Here is a 17,330-nt window from a genome sequence, read left to right as displayed (position 1 = left end):
TATGAGGCCGTAAAAGAAATAAGGTTGCCTATATAGTAAACTAAAGTTCATCCTTTTGAAGGAACATAAAATTTCATTGGTTTTTTTTTAATAACATAATTTTATTACTAAATTGCTTTCTATCCCTTTGGGGGCCAAATCCATACTAAGATTATAAATGCGAAAGTGTGTCTGTCTGTCTGCTAGCTTTTATTGCTCAACAGTTGATCCGATTTTAATGATACAGACGACATAGGCTACTTTTTATCCCAGAAATTGAAAGAGTTCCCACGAATTTTTAAAAATCCTAAATCCACGCGAATCCTTAATCCATCTAATCATCGAATCCATGAGATCAATAATCGATATAATCATTAAGGTGCCCACGCACTTGAACTGAACTGCAGCTGAACTGCGCGTCGCGTCAGCGCCCCGCACGATATTTTCTCCAGTCGCGACGCGCGTACGTCACTGCCGCGCGGCGCGGCTGGAGAGAATATTGTGCGGGGCGCTGACGCGACGTGCAGTTCAGCTACAGCTCGGTTCGAGTGCGTGGGCACCTTTAATGTAGATGGGTAGACCATACGAGACACAGCATTCACTAATTTTGATTAGGTTGTGTTTTTGGTTGATAGGTATTAATAATTTCGTCGTTGCAATCTGGAAAAAACCGGTCAAGTGCGAGTCGGACTCGCCCACGAAGGGTTCCGTACCATCGTACAAGATATACCTATATGCATTTTTTTTTGACAGATACGACTGACGGACAGACAGAGAGACGACAAAGTGATCCTTTTAAAGGATGCCGAAGTCTTAACCACTAGGCTATCCTCGCAAAAACATCTCTTTATCAATATTATTTTCATCAAATATATCGATGCATATTGCACAAACAGGAAAATTAGTGTTGACTCTGCAATCTATGCAGTCTCACCTTTAGCATCGTTTCGTCAATTAAGCTATTTTACTCACAGATTTTGCAGGAATAGTTTAAGCTGAAACTCGATTCACGTTGGATGAATATATTTTACGCTATCCGGTTAACGCATTGAGGTATATCTACCAATGGAGCAACAAACCTCATAAATTAGCCGCCAAAAAAGCGCCCTGCCTAATTAATGGTTGGGTACAGATAACAATAAGCATGTCGAAAGGCTCGTCTACTCCCTATCTTAGTGGATATTTAATTTAATTGTACTTACACTACGAAAATAATAGAATCATCAACAACATTGAGTCTTTTCTCTCATCATCTCTTTGTCTCATTTTTAACCGACTTCCAAAAAAGGAGGAGGTTCTCAATTCGTCGGAAACTTTTTTTTTTCACTAGTAAAGTTTGAAAAAACTCAAACTACGCTAGTAAAAAGTCAAAAATTAAAGCCTCTGTACTTAAGATTTCATCTTGGTTAGTCATAGACAAATAAGAAGTTTGTCCGTAAATAAGTAAAACTTAAGCAACATTGCCACTGAGATACGGAATAGGCCGCCTGGTGCCTCTTGTATATCAGTGAAACTGAGGCTGTTTTATAAAACATCACTGATTCTAGAAATACGCAACTCTTTGGGTCCACGCTTTTCCGGTGAACCGCACGAAGTCATTAAACTTTGTATCCTACGTAATACATTTTACCAACTACAGTTAAAAGTAAACTTGTTTTGATAGGAATGTGGGAGTTAACATTTCTACGCGTTGCATTTCAATTTATCGCTAGTTGCATTTTAGATCGTAATTTGACATAATATAAAATTTTGTTAACCTCCGACCCAAAAAGAGGGGTGTTATAAGTTTGACGTGTGTATCTGTGTATCTGTCTGTGGCATCGTAGCTCCTAAACTAATGAACCGATTTTAATTTAGTTTTTTTTTGGTTTGAAAGATGACTTGATCGAGAGTGTTCTTAGCTATAATCCAAGAAAATCGGTTCATCCGTTTGAAAGTTATCAGCTCATTTCTAGTTACTGTAACCTTCACTTGTCGGAGGTGTAATAAATTTTTAATTTACATTTGTTTCCTAAATAGATCGTCCGCCTTCTAAACGGAGGTCGGGGGTTCGATCCCGGGCACGCACTTAGCGGAGTTATGTACGTTTTAAGTAATTTAATATCCCTTGCTCTAACGGCGAAGGAAATCATCGTGATAGAACCTGCATGCCTATGAGAGTTCTCCATAATGTTCTCAAAGGTGCGTAAAGTCTGCCAATTAGCACTTGGCCAGCGTGGTAGCGTAAAGTCTGCCAATTAGCACTTGGCCAGCGTGGTACTCTATGGCCAAAACCCTTCTCACTCTGAGAGGAGACCCGTCCTCTGTAGTGAGCCGGCGATGGGTTAATCATGATGATGATTATTGACATATTATTTAAAGTAATTTTTAATCTTGCAATATGGTTCTCGGGTCAAGAATAGACTTCAGTATAGGATTAGATGTAATTCAGTAGATTCCTTACATCAATGGTCGAAATGAAAACCTAGATGACATCCAAGCACCATGACATTGCTGGCGCGCGGACCGTAAAGGTGCCCACGCATTCAAATTGAACTGCAGCTGAACTGCGCGTCGCGGCAGCGCCCAGCACGATATTCTCCCCAGCCGCGACGCGCAGTTCAGCTGCAGTTCAGTTCGAGTGCGTGGGCACCTTAAAGAGCCGATTACTGTCTTGTTTTTCCGTAGTGATGCAATTTCCGAACAAGTGGGTGAAAAATAATTTATCTTATGGTACTTATTCAGTATTTGACGACGCTCTTAATTCATGAGATCTAAACAATAGAACTAAACTACAAAGTCGTCAGACAAGCTCGTTCATTAGGAATTCTCTTAAGACAACTGACGACATTAAAACTAAAAGCCCTGGACCGTTGTCATCTTGAAATTCCCCGACCATTTTGTGCTGGCACCGGTCCTCGTTATCTTATCGCACAAAACATTTTTGTGTGTACCTCCAACTAATGCATTCACCATTGAGTGCTATGCTCTGCTTCATGAATGCTAAAAAGTTAAGTATAACAATACCCGGTGTTTTAACCCCCGACTCAAAAAGAAGGGTGTTATAAGTTTGACGTGGTATCTGTGTATCTGTCTGTGGCATCGTAGCTCCTAAACTAATCAACTAGTTTTTTTTTGTTTGAAAGGTGGCTTGATCGGGAGTGTTCTTAGTTATAATCAAAGAAAATCGGCTCAGCCGTTTGAAAGTTATCAGCTCTTTTCTAGTTACTGTAACCTTCACTTGGTGGGGGTGTTATAAATTTTTAATTTACACTTGTTATCATTGAACACTGTCTGTCACTGTCATTACTGAAGAGTTTGGTGTCAATTTCTTTTATGAAACACGTTACAAACAGCAAACAAAGTTAAAGTTTTAACTTTTAAGCTTATCGAACCTTAAGTTAGTTGTAATCTCTGTATATTCCGAAAAAATCTTGTCTGAGAAAACATCTTAAAAAGTTCGAGAAAAAGAACTGCCTAGTAAATTCCAGATTAGACCTGAAAAAGGGTATATATAAGTAGGTAAGTAGTCCGAACAAGGCAGAAATATCAGGCTATTCGAGATCACAAAGTTGTATTTTTACGACAATCTCCCTGTTCATAGTACGAAATAGAGTGTAGGTACAATGTTCCAAAACTTGCCTCCTTTTCTGTAATTTAGTTTCTGTAGGTAGGTAGTAAGCCGTCCTTGTTTATTTGTAACTATTTTTTTACTCGCGACCTAGTCTACGATATATAACAACATATATATTATAGTCGGTATGTATATTCTATAGCACTCGGGTATAATGTAACTACGAGTTAATCTATCAGTGAAATAATTTTTGAAATCGAGAGAGTATAGGTAAACTTACAAAGAATAAACTGACTGACAGACTGCCATATCACTGGGTCTGGGAACCAGAAATTTTGTAAGATTATGTAGGTTAAGCTAAGAGAGTAGAGTAAGGCCGTGACTGGTTAGCTAGTATTAGGTAAGTACATCTTGTTGTTAAACGTGTATACATACACTTTATACATAGATAAAATATACTTAAATAACTTACCACTAAAAATTTATATTTACAAAAAATATACACCATCCTTGTTTTGTGTCATTAATTGGGCCTAGAACCCTATACACTGGCGCTATTGCCCTTGCTGAATGGCTAGGCTTACTAAGCTAAACGCAAGATCTTGGGTCGCCTGACGCATGGATAACTTTTTTTGGGACACGGTACAACATTTTCTACTCTTGAAGACAATCTCTGTGACAGTCAAATGGGGTTCAATGCAGATACGTAGTTTACATTCTTGGCACTGTTCCACGCGGGCATGACATTGTAATGAAGGTTTGGTTAGCTAAAAGTTACACATTTTCAAGACAAGTATTAACAAGTGAGAATAAAAATTTATAACACCCCCGACTAACGAAAGTTACAGTAACTAGAAAAGAGCTGATAACTTTCAAACGGCTGAACCGATTTTCTTGGATTATAGCTAAGAACACTCTCGATCAAGCCAGCCAACTTTCAAATAAAAAAAATATTAAAATCGGTTCATTAGTTTAGGAGCTATGATGCCACAGACAGACACACGTCAAACTTATAACACCCCTCTTTTTGGGTCGGGGGTTAAAAAGTAAACCTTTTTCGGTCAAGCATACTATTATTATGTTTAGGAAATACGCAACGAGAGAATACAGGCTACCTACCTATTTAAAAAAACTTGTCAAGTGCGAGTTGAACTCGCACACGTCTTATACAAAAAAAATTTTTTTTTTGTGATGTAACCACAAATACTCTGTTTCGGATTTATTCCTTTACTTGTGCTGTAAGACCCACCTACCTACCAAACTTCGTGATTCTAGGTCAACGGGAGGAATGACGGACGGACGGACAGACAGACAGACAGACATACAACACAGTGATCCTATAAGGGTTCCGTTTTTCCTTTTAAGATACGGAACCCTAAAAACCTACCGTTAGAACTTAGGTACATGTTGTACTTACTTAGATCATTTTATTCTCAGGCGTGGTAAATAACATACCATCCTTACTCTGTGGTAATGTACAGAGTTTTTACGTAACAAAGAATGGACTGGACATAAAAAGGTTTATTTAAGTTTCACACTCAGTTAACCAATAAAGGGTTAAGAGTTCAAGGTAATTTCCATGTGCTAAGCAGCCTTTTGGGTAGAATATTAAGCCCGGTCTCTTACTGTTAAACATGCAGGAAAAGCCAGCCACCAAACAAACAATACGCACCACCGCCACGCCACGCATCCCAGATAAACGTACAGGCTATATAATTAAATATATTAAATAAGTATAATACTACTTAAAATGTTATAATTATAATTTCCCTGACAACGGATTCCCATACTAAAATATCCAACGGCTCTTTACTGGTATCTTTATAGGCGTTTAATCCGAACGTCGTAAAACGCCACTTATACAGATTAGCTGCTCTTATCAGCTGCAATTTCAGTAACACGAGCATTTCGTAATCGAACCGGAAACGTTTCGTAACGTCGACATTCTGGCAAATACTTTTTTTTTATTTTTTTTTTATTTATTCCAATCCAATCATCATCATCATGTCGTGCATTCTTCGAAACGAAGTTTGGCGATCATCATCCAAAAAGCTTCTAAAGCCACCTCTTTTAACTTCGGTTAACTAAGCCTTATCCACCCCCTTTTATCGTCCAACCAGTTGCATCTTTGGCGACCTGGAGGCCTTTTGCTTGCAATTCTACCTTCCAACACTACTCTTGGGAATAAGAATTATGCTCCTCTCTGTAAATGACCAAAGAAAGCGAGCTACCTCCGCATGATAATGGACCAATCCAATCCACCAGCCTGTATGCGTGCACTGCTGGACATAGGCCTTTTCAAGAGCGTGCCACCAAACGGCCTACCGCCTTTCTGAACATCTTCTTTCTTCTTATTATATTTTTTGGTACGAATAAAAAATCTACATTCCAACGATCCAGTCCATTACTTAATTGCTACTGAAATAATGTAAAAAATGTTTTGATTTCAGTGAGCCATCCATTCCACTTCAGCACTAAAATGATTGAACTGGAATTTTGGATTGCAATATTTGATTCGAGACCCACATATTATAGACCAGTTATTGCTTACAAAATAAGCATACGTTTCCACTAAAACGTAGCGGAGTGGAGAAGTTTTCAATACACCAAGCAGGTTTTTGCTAGATCAGATTATTGAGAGATGACGTGATGATTTTTGTACGTTATAATAACATTATTAGAATAATATATTAATCGTCATGATCATTATTATCATCATCAGCCTGTGGAAGTCCACTGTTGGGCATAGGCCTTCCCTAAAGAGCGCCACCACACCTGGTCCTCAGCCTTCCTCATCCAGCCATTAATATATTAAGCTAATATAATTAAGTGTAGAAGTGTAAATGTAGATAGGTATAACTTAAAAATAGAGTTCAGCGTACAGGCATTGTTTGGTTTAAACATCCTACATGTACTTATAACTAAAGCAAACAGTTTTGCACGCGAGCGTAGTTATAGCAACCGCTAGCTAATAAGTAATAACTGATAATGGATGGGTCACTTAGTGCATCGGGTGATAATAACATGTATGTAAGGCTAAAAGATAATTAATTGTGCCTTAATTGGGCTTTAACCTCTATAAATTATCATATTGTCCGTCCGATATTATACGTCACTTGAATGACTTGAATAACGAACAGCACTTTGTTTGGTTTAAATATGACAATGATTTGTAACAATAGATTTTTATAAATTATGTAGACACTTTTTAAGATTCCGTAGAAAAATAAGGAACACTTATAATTTCGTCCATTCCGTCTGTCCGTATGGCTGTTTCACAGCTATTTTAAAAATAAACTTCAAGAGCTGCAAGTTGTTTAGCTCAAAGTAATTTGTTGCCGCTTTAAAGAGACAAAATTTAAAAAAAAAAACAGGGTACCTCCTGAGCATGATAAAAAAAATCTGTTTACTCCCTTGAGCAATAACTCGTTAAATAGGTATTTTAAAATAATAGTTATCAGGATTTTAAAATGGTTTTTGCAGAAACTAACGCTTAAGAATTTTATTAATGACGAACACCAAAGTTTTTAACATTGCTAGAAAATCCTAACTTATACCTATTCTGACACGCATTTGACCAGCTTTTACTTAGATACTTTTGTTCTTGGCTTCACCCGTTTATAATTTGGGTTTGGATACAGCTCTAGTGAACCTTACGAGTATAATATATCTATTATCCATTTTGTTATCCGATTTGACGCAGGATAGATTAACCCCAGACCCATACCACAATTGGCTGAAGGTTTTGCGCGCTAGCCAGAAACAGATAGGTCAGATATTATAGAGAACCTGGATTGCTTTTGGGTCGACGTTAATATCAACCGCCTTATATCATATTGCCCTCAATATTATACTACATAATATTATCATCTAACAAGAAATTTTTCTTTGTTTCAGATTCTCTTGAAGTTTCTTCTCTTCCATCAGAAGAAATAACGATGAATCAGTTAAGATAACGTACAGTTGAATTGACTGCAGATAAGAAAAATATACAATAAATCTTCAGAAACAGTATGATAATTAGTCAATCTTTGCAAATAAGAAAGAGAAACCATAAAAAGTACCAACCTCACAACCATGATAACATCAATAACAAACCTCGATGGTTTATGATGGTAAATTAATTTGAACAAAAAATTATGCAGAACGCATGGTCTTCAAACGAAACTTTATATGATGACAACGACACATTCGAGAACATTTCCCAATATGACAATGTTACGGTACCGGATCCAATCGAAGATAAAGCGATTCAAGCGGCTTTCTGCACGGCGTACACAATAATTTTCGTAGTAGGCATCTTCGGTAACGCTCTTGTTTGCTATGCGGTAATCAGAAACCGAGCCATGCAAACTGTCACTAATCTATTTATCACGAACTTGGCCTTGTCGGATATATTGCTGTGTGTATTTGCAGTCCCATTTACTCCTCTTTATACTTTCTTAGGTAGATGGGTCTTCGGTGGCTTGCTCTGCCATATCATGCCCTATGCTCAAGGCTGCAGCGTCTACATTTCCACTTTAACGCTCACCTCGATCGCGATCGATAGATTCTTCGTCATAATATACCCCTTCAAACCTCGTATGAAAATTAAAACTTGCATTGGACTTATAATTTTCATTTGGGTCTTCTCTTTGTCTGTGACATTTCCATACGGCTATTACATGGCCCTTCAAGACATTTTTTGTGCCGAAAAATGGCCATCAGATCAATTCCGTAAAGCTTTTGGGGCTGTGACGACGATCATGCAATTTGTTATACCATTCATAGTTATGGCGTTTTGCTACACGTGTGTTAGTGTAAAATTGAATGATCGACTTAAAACTAGACCGGGCAGTAAAAATAGTAAAAAGGAAGACGCAGAAAGAGAAAGGAAAAGAAGAACAAACAGAATGCTCATAGCAATGGTAGCGATATTTGGATTGTCCTGGTTGCCACTGAATTTGATAAACATAAGTAGCGACTTTTACTCTTTAGCTGAGGATTGGAGGTACTACATGGTGTTATTTTTCGTTGCACATTTTATAGCAATGTCTTCCACTTGTTACAATCCTTTCCTGTATGCGTGGCTCAACGAGAATTTCCGCAAAGAATTCATGCAGATTCTTCCATGCTTAGGAGCATTAGTCACAAAGAAGCCTAAGAGGAATTTCAATCAGTCTGAGAGAACGGGCATGTACCGTTCAGAAAAGACTTGCAACGGCAACGACACTATTCAGGAGTCACTATTGACATCCACCGTAACTAAACCTTCTGTTAGATATAAAATAGAATTTAATGAGAAATTAAAAGTCTATGAAGACGATGCCGAGAATATAAGTCCTGATGAGAAACCAGAGGACAATCCTAGTCCGAATGAAGACTGCGTTAAAATGTATATGTTTGTAGATAAATCTGTGGTTTCTTCGGATAAGGAGCCAATTGTATCAGCACTTTAAATTATGTGGTAAGTTAAAAAGTTTACTTATATCTTATAAACGATGAAACATAATACACTAAGACACTGTGAATACAATGTCAGTATTCATCCATACTTTATAAATGCGAAAGTGTGTCTGTCTGTCTATCCGTCTATCTGTCTGTCTGTCTGCTACCTTTTCACGGCCCAACAGTGTTTCCCCAATTCTGACGAAATTTGGTACAGGGTTAGCTTATATTCCGGGGACGGACATAGGCTACTTTTTATCCCGGAAAATCAAACAGTTGCCATGGGATCTATGAAAATCTAAATCCACGCGGACAAAGTCGCGGGCCTCCTCTAGTATCACATATATAGAGATCTACACAATATTATGTACGTTATGTTAAAGATAATATTCCTTGGAAATATTTTATAATATTGTTAGACAATCTAGAAATAACGAACAAAATTCAAATACCTAGGTATAATATTCTAACAAGATGCTTGAAAGGATCATTATCTTTTCCCAAGTAAACCCAACAAATATTTTTAAACATACGACACAGGAAACAACTTCAAAATATGAAATGATGATGATTAAAGGCAAAAGGGTTGAGTTAACGGGCATGTTTGAAAAAAAACATAAAATATCACTCTCAATACAACCGGTAACAAAGACCCTCTGTTTAAAACTGTTTCATCTAACTCAAGTCGTTTACTTCATTCAGCGGAGTAATTTAAAATAATGTGCCTAAATCGTCATCAAACATTTGAAAGCAACTTTGTCGTTAAGCTTTTAGCTCGGAGATGGGACAATATTCGTTTTAATGTTGGTTAATATGAAGAGAGTTTTAATGTTCATAATTTGTTAGCAGCAATGGACCCAACATATTAGCTACTAAATATTCTCATGATAAACTTTTATAATATATACCTAAGTAAAGCCTCAATAGCTCAACGGTTGAGGAGCGGACTGAATTCCGAAAGGTCGGCGGTTCAAAGCCCACACGTTGCACTATTGTCGTACCCACTCCTGGCACAAGCTTTACGCTTAATTGGAGGGGAAAGGGGAATATTAGTCTTGTTTAGCATGGCTAATATTCTTTTTAAAAATTTTTTTTTTTTGAAAAATATTGAAAAGTGTCCTATTTTTTTAAGCGGTTATTCTGCCATAATAAACAATCTAACACAATCGATCTTGAAGTATTTTCGCGTTTTTACTACTTTTTCATAGTAAAAGAATAACTATCATGCTGAACTCATTACCGGCCCACTAGTGAGCACGGACCTCTTCTTCTCAGAAAGAAAATGGCTTAGGCCATAGTCCACTACGCTGGTCTAGTACAAATTAGCGGACTTCACATACCTTTGAGAACAATTTGCAAAACTTTCGGGCATGCAGGTTTCCTCACGATGTTTTCCTTCACCGTTAAAGCAAGTGATAACTCCGAAAAATTAGAGGTGCGTGCCCGGGATCGAACCCCCGACCTCGAATCGAAGGCCGACGTCTTAACCGCTAGACTTACCACTCTCTATTTATCTCTGCATTGCAAGAGTATGAAACATGACTAAGTACTGTTACCCATAAAAGTTTGGGTTTAAAATTGATAAATCAATCCTCAAAAGGAATCAGCTACATATACCTACGTCTTGATGCACTTAGCAAAATAATTTAAAGTAATGTGCCCTAGTTTCACCAAATAAGTAAGAAAGTAACTTTGTCATCAAGCTTTTAGTCACGTTTAGTCCAGTGACATAGCAACTTCCATTTTAATTGTACTTAATGTGGAGGGTGGCATAATTGTTCTAATTTGTGAGAACTCACACCGTGTGCTCGTCATACGTTAGGCGTTTTATGATGAAAGTCGCCTTTGTTGGGTCGATATAATGAAGGTAACCTTTACTTAGTACTGTTTACTGTTTTGCGTACAAAGTCATTTGTGTGAATGGGTATAATCTTTTATAGCAAAACTAGTCGATGCCCGCGAGTTCGCCCGCGTGGAATAAGGTTTTTCGAAATCCCGTGGAAACTCCTTGATTTTTCGGGATAAAAAGTAGCCTATGTAGTAATCCAGGATATTATCTATCTCCATTCCAAATTTCAGCCAAATCCGTCCAGTAGTTTTTGCGTGAAGGAGTAACAAACATACACACAAATACACACATACAGACATACTTTCGCCTTTATAATACTAGTGTGACTAGTGTGATAGTGTGGTAGAGTGATTCTACTATCAAATCAAATCGAACCCGGGACCTTCCACTAATAAGACCACATGCACAGCGCTTACCATTGCGTCAGGGTGGTGGTAATAAAATACTCATAAAATATGTATTTTAATACAAATGGCTTCTACGAATAGCACATTCCATATTATACTACTCCAATACTTAAACCTATCGTTGAAGTATGTTATAGAGATAGATCGTAAATCCTCATCCCCCGCCATATGAACACCAACTCTTTTATTTTAACGACTGCCATATGTTATCTATTAATCTAAACATAGAAGATGTTAGTAGAAAGCTGTTTGTTTATTTAGGTAGGCAAATGATTTTCATCGTGATTGATAGATTATGTAGTATAGTCGCAGTAAATTAAAATCTAAGATATCTGAATTGTAAAATTCAGACCGAATGTCACACCGCGTTTACGAGGTCTAATACATAAATATATGATGTCGTATTGGTTGTTGCTAAATTAAAACAATTTTATGATTAAAATTTCAAAATAATACTTTAAAAAAAATTATTATTAGTGATAATAACAGTTTAATTTATTTTGAGTGTAAAAACAGGTTCCTTGAGTTTCACGGAATTATATGCTTCGTTAGCGCATTCTCCTTTAGTGGAAATTAACAACCCTTTTTCAAATTTTCTTTAGTTATTCAAACCTTAAATTTCTGTTAAAATAAACGCTCCCCATTCCTAAATTTTGCACTAATAGGTAGGTACTTATCAGGAATTTTACAAACTTTTAACTCAGTGTGTGGATGGAATTGGCTGTTTGGAATGGCGATAATTTATACCATGGATTTACACAATAGGCTATTTTTTATTGCGTAAAACTCCATGGTCCCCACGGATTAAAAATTTATCCACGCGGACGAAGCCGCGGGCATCTACAATAGTATATCACATCACACTTCACACTAATATTATAAAGGCGGAAGTTTGTATGTGTGTGTGTGTGTGTGTGTGTGTATGTTTGTTACTCCTTCACGAAAAAACTACTGGACGGATTTGGCTGAAATTCGGAATGGAGATAGATAATATCTTGGATTAGCACATAGGCTACTTTTTATCCCGGAAAACCAAAGAGTTCCCACGGGATTTCGAAAAACCTTAATCCACGCGGACGAAGTCACGGGCGTCAGCTAGTATGGTAATAAAGATATCAGCATTCGGCATTGATTTCACGCCATTAGCGCTACCACACTTAAAAAGTGAGTCATAACTTATAACACCCAATAAAATATCGATCGTACAAATCGCAATACGGGCGGCGAATTTAAGAGTCGACATAAAAATAGAGTTTATTTTTATAACACGTGCCACCATGGCGGTTACGCTCCGGCCTTTGGTCGATGTAACGTTAAACACTCATGAACGAACATGCTATGCTTTTACAACAAACAACAAATTAATCTTCAGCAATTATAATGGATTAACTCGAACGCTCATTTTGAATGAATGCATGAATATACCTACTTTATTACATTTTCATTGCTTGATCCCTCTATCAAACGAAATTGTGAAGTTAAATCGAATAAGTAAGTTCCATCCGAACAAGCTGTGTAATTCAAAAGAGAGCTTTGATAGCTCAACGGTTGAGGAGCGGGCTTAATTCCGAAAGGTCGGCGGTTCAATGCCCACCCGTTGCACTATTGTCGTACCCACTCGTGGCACAAGCTTTACGCTTAATTGGAGGGGAAAGGGGAGTATCAGTCATGATTTGCATTGGCTAATATTCTTTAAAAAAAAATGTCACATAAGGAAGCTTTATGACTATAACACTAATAAATCAATAATCATTTTATTTTATATTACATTGCATATTTCCACCTTTCTTGTACCAATGGTCTTGTAAATAATTGATTATTTTTTTATTTATAAGATACGACCCGCATATTATGAGCATCTATTTTCGTTGGTTGATAGAGAACGCATTCGAGGTGTGAGAGTTGTCTAAAATCATCTAAAGGGCCGTTTTACGTCAGAGCAACAATGAGCAACATTGAGGCATGCCATAGGGCTGTTTGCAACAATAATTTAAACTAGCTGATGCCCGCAGCTTCGCCCGCGTGGATTGGTCAGATCCCCTGCAGCATCAGGATTGAGGAGTTGGAATCCAAATTTTTTACGAAACAATGTCGCAAAGTTCCTCTATCGATTAAAAAAAAAATTACGCAAATCGGTTCAGAAATCTCAGAGATTTCGGTGTACATAGGTAGAAAAACACAACTCCCTTTTTGAAAGTCGGTTAAAAAAGTAGCCTATGTTACACCCTGGTCAATTCTCTACTTGTCTGTGAAAATCCCGTTAAAATTGGTTCAGCCGTTCCAAAGATTAGCCTTTTCAAACAGACAGACAGACAGACAGACAGACAGACAAAAATTTTAAAAACGTGTGATTCAGTTATAGTGTCGTTCAAATAACCCTATGAGCTTAATATGAGGTAGTTATTTCGAAATTACAGACAGACACTCCAATTTTATTTATTAGTATAGATAAGAATCGACGGTAGACATCGTACCGTAATATTGCACAATACGATGTAGGATGATAACTCTACATACACTAAAGTTGATTTCAAACTACGGAATATAATATAATGATATATAAATATCGCTCACCCTACTTTTAAATGTCACTGTTCACACTAAGATGTAATATAATATTATTTACTTTATAGATGTAATAAATTTCCGTAGTTTGAAGGCAACTTTACAACTACAAATGCATACACTTAACACCATCAAACGAATAGCAATTTGAAGGTAGCAATTATATTGAACTAACTCTCTCTTGTTCCAGGTACCCAGCTGTCACAGCTTCAGTCAAAATTAGCGCAAAACTTAAACAGCTTTAAGCTACTTAATTGTTTATTGTACAAAATAAGAAAATGTTTATCAAAACTTAAATGTTGATAGTAGATTTAAAAAAAAAAGTTGTAAATGTCATTAGAGGATCATGTCGTTTTTGTAATTACGATAATATAATTTAAATTGTAAAAGTTGTATATATTTAAATTCATAATATATTTTGTGTAAATAAATTTAAGAAAAGCATTTACGTCAATAATGTTTCTAAAGAACTTTGAGCCCATTGTCGAATTTGCTTTTCTTCATGATTAATTATTAAGTGTTTAAACTATAAAATAAAATATTTTATTTGTGTAAAATATTTTTTTAAACCGAGATAGGGTATAACATTGTAAGTTGGAGCTAATATTATGTCAATGGATGGGAAACTTGTGCAATTCGCTGTCATTAATTTAATAAACTGTACCAAAGATTCGCTACTTTTATTTCATTAGAGACTTGCGCTAAAACCACGGTTAATAGGGATGATGACTCCTAGTCAAATCAGTGACTTTTTATCAAACGTCAAAACGCTCCCTTAGTAAGGGAGCTTGTATGAAATTCACAGAAGTGACGTCATAGACATTTGACGTACTTTTTTAGTTAAATCGATAATTTAAAATGGTTAGCAATGTTAAAACTAACAGCGGACGTGGATTTTACGAATTTTGGAAGACGCTCTATTTAATTATTCCTAAGAAATAATTTATTTTTGACATAGGCATCATCCCAATTACTTAAATTCAAATTACGGATCATGACCATTAGAAATATGATGCGAGAGAGAGAAAGCAACAGAGTGGACCATCGCCTACACACAGTGTGGTACTTATGTATTGTGCTTTAACTATAAGACTTGTCTATGGTTAGCAAATGGTTTAAGAAGTGTACTCAACACTAACCTAACCTACCTAACTACCAAATTACGCAAAATCGTTTGGATCGAAAGCAAACAGAATCATATCGGTGATAGCCTAGCCCTAGTGGGTATGACTGAGTATAAATTAGAAACCTTAGTTCCCTACTCAAAAAGAAAATGACTTCTTTTAAGCACCAAAAGCTTTTGAATATTTAACCAGTTATATTATACCATAAGAAAATCTAAGGTATACCAGAAACAGGCACAAATTACTCAGGTTCTTTAGACTAGTCTAACTAATCCCTTCCAATTTTACCCCTTTTCAAATATGAATATCGGTACTCGGGTATTGAAAACACCTCCCCTTAAGAAGATTGTATAAATAGGTTTTCGAAATACGTTCATCAGGGAAATGAATGTCAAAGAGTTTTTCAAATACTTTCAATCGGAAGAAGAAAACTGAAAAAGCTGTTAAAATACTACGTGCAGGAAATTGAATGAATTATTGAAATACTACCAAAGGAATTGATTTACCATTTTCACAACTTTTTATAGTAGAAGCCACCTAAATGGATTAGAATGCCTACCTAATTCATCAGATTCTACTCAAATAAAGTTTATAATGATTAGGTACCAACTGTTATTTTTCTTCTTGAGTGTTTTAAATATAATTTCCCTTTTCCCCTAAGAAACAGCAAAATACTCGTACGATCTACTTCAGCTCAAAGTTCAGGGAAAATAGCCGGCAGAAAACCACCTGGCCGAAGAAGAACGCCGTGGCTCAAGAATTCATCCCAATGGTTCGGGAAGAGTACCCGATCTTTATTCCGCACATCAGCGTCCAAGGTGTAGCTAGGCTCTAATGGTTGCCAACCTCTTCCGGTAGGAAATTATTCTTCTCCTTCTACAAGAAGAAGAAGAAGAATAATTTCCTATAGGTAACAATAAATTATTGACGACTATTTTTTAACCCCCGACCCAAAAAGAGGGGTGTTAAAAGTTTGACGTGTGTATCTGTGTCTGTGTATCTGTGTATCTGTCTGTGCCATCGTAGCTCCTAAACTAATCAACCGATTTTAATTTACCTTTTTTTGTTTGAAAGGTGGCTTGATCGAGAGTGTTCTTAGCTATAATCTAAGAAAATCGGTTCAGCCGTTTGAAAGTTATCAGCTCTTTTCTAGTTACTGTAACCTTCATTTGTCGGGGGTGTTATAAATTTTTAATTTACACTTGTACTATATTTAGACGCTTATACGAGTAACTTTTAACATGAGCAATATTTCATTAAAATTAACATAGTTCTTCATTATATTTACAACATTTCTACAAATTATGAAAATTGGACTACATTTACGAGGAGAAAACCTTATCGCTTACTACTATAACATAAAACTTGTGACATCCCTGTCCAGTATTTGTTTTATAAGTAAACTTTAGGGTTCGGGAGGCAATTCTAATTTAGAAATAGCTGCGGCCTAGCCACTCATCTGATTTCCAATAAAGTTAGTCCAATATGTAGGTGATGTAGGTACATAAGTCTGACCAAATGCTTTCAAACTACTAAAGGTCCGTCTAATTAGTTTAGTGGTTTTTACGTTACAATTGCCAACTCTATAATACGAAAACGACTGTATGGTTATTTTAAAAGGCCATCCATGTTTATATAACATCTTTCTTAAACTGACAATCATGCAATAAATGAATTAAATCTACTTAAATCTAAATATTTAAGGATAATTAGCCCTCAACCGGTTAACGTTAACATTAAAGTCCACTAACAAGCCATTTTTGGGTTGCACAAGTCAGAGTTCTTAACTTTTTACCAAGGTAGGTAATAATATCGACTTGTGCATCCCACTTTACTGGATTTTCGATGTTAAATGTAGTTTTAACCCTAACCATCTGTCGTGCAACTGGGCCGTATAGGTTGTAGTTGCCGTTAACCGATAAACGTCGCGTCATTTAGCTGCACAACTATGTAGTAACTTCCACATATATTTTTTTTTATAAAAAATAGCAAGCAGTTAGTTTGGGATTGTCCACAAGTCGAACAGCTTGCCTTTGGATCCGATCAAATGGAAGGATTTGGCACTGGGGTGCTCCGGCTCCATGTGTGGGCGGACTGGCGCTTTATAAATAAGGAGTCTGTGCTTGGGCGCGAAGTACCGCTTAGCTCTGTTGAGCACCCCAAGCTTTTTGGAGGCTAATTTGAAAGCAGGAATTTGGAGCCGCTGAATTGAGGTCACTTGCGTCGCCTCAATTCAGCGGCTCCTTGTGACTTGTTTGACGTTATCCATCAACCTAGTGGGAGGTTTGCACAAAGCTTTCACACTTCAAGGTCTTCACTTCAGCGCCTTAGGACTCCAACTTCTATGGGTTCATCGAACTAAGCTTTTGAAGTATTTTCATAATATTATTATTAGTCATTTCCTCTTATAAATCCATCCATCACAC

General features: G+C 36.7%; 1 protein-coding gene across 1 annotated transcript in view; it reads left to right on the top strand.

Moving 5' to 3' along the window:
* Window positions 1-14,450, top strand: part of LOC123868539 (neuropeptide Y receptor type 2-like) — a 64,019-nt gene extending 49,569 nt beyond the window's left edge. The window contains exons 2-3 of the mRNA XM_045911097.1: window positions 7,430-8,978; window positions 13,971-14,450. Of these exons, the coding sequence (XP_045767053.1) occupies window positions 7,672-8,970 (1,299 nt within the window). The 5' untranslated portion in view covers window positions 7,430-7,671 and the 3' untranslated portion in view covers window positions 8,971-8,978; window positions 13,971-14,450. The remainder of the gene's footprint in view (window positions 1-7,429; window positions 8,979-13,970) is intronic.
* Window positions 14,451-17,330: the final 2,880 nt, after the last annotated feature.

This window comes from Maniola jurtina, chromosome 9 (genome assembly GCF_905333055.1).
Source record: "Maniola jurtina chromosome 9, ilManJurt1.1, whole genome shotgun sequence".
Taxonomy (NCBI): Eukaryota; Metazoa; Arthropoda; class Insecta; order Lepidoptera; family Nymphalidae; genus Maniola; species Maniola jurtina.
Note: the sequence above shows the minus strand (reverse complement) of the source record. Positions and strands in the feature narration are given on the sequence as shown.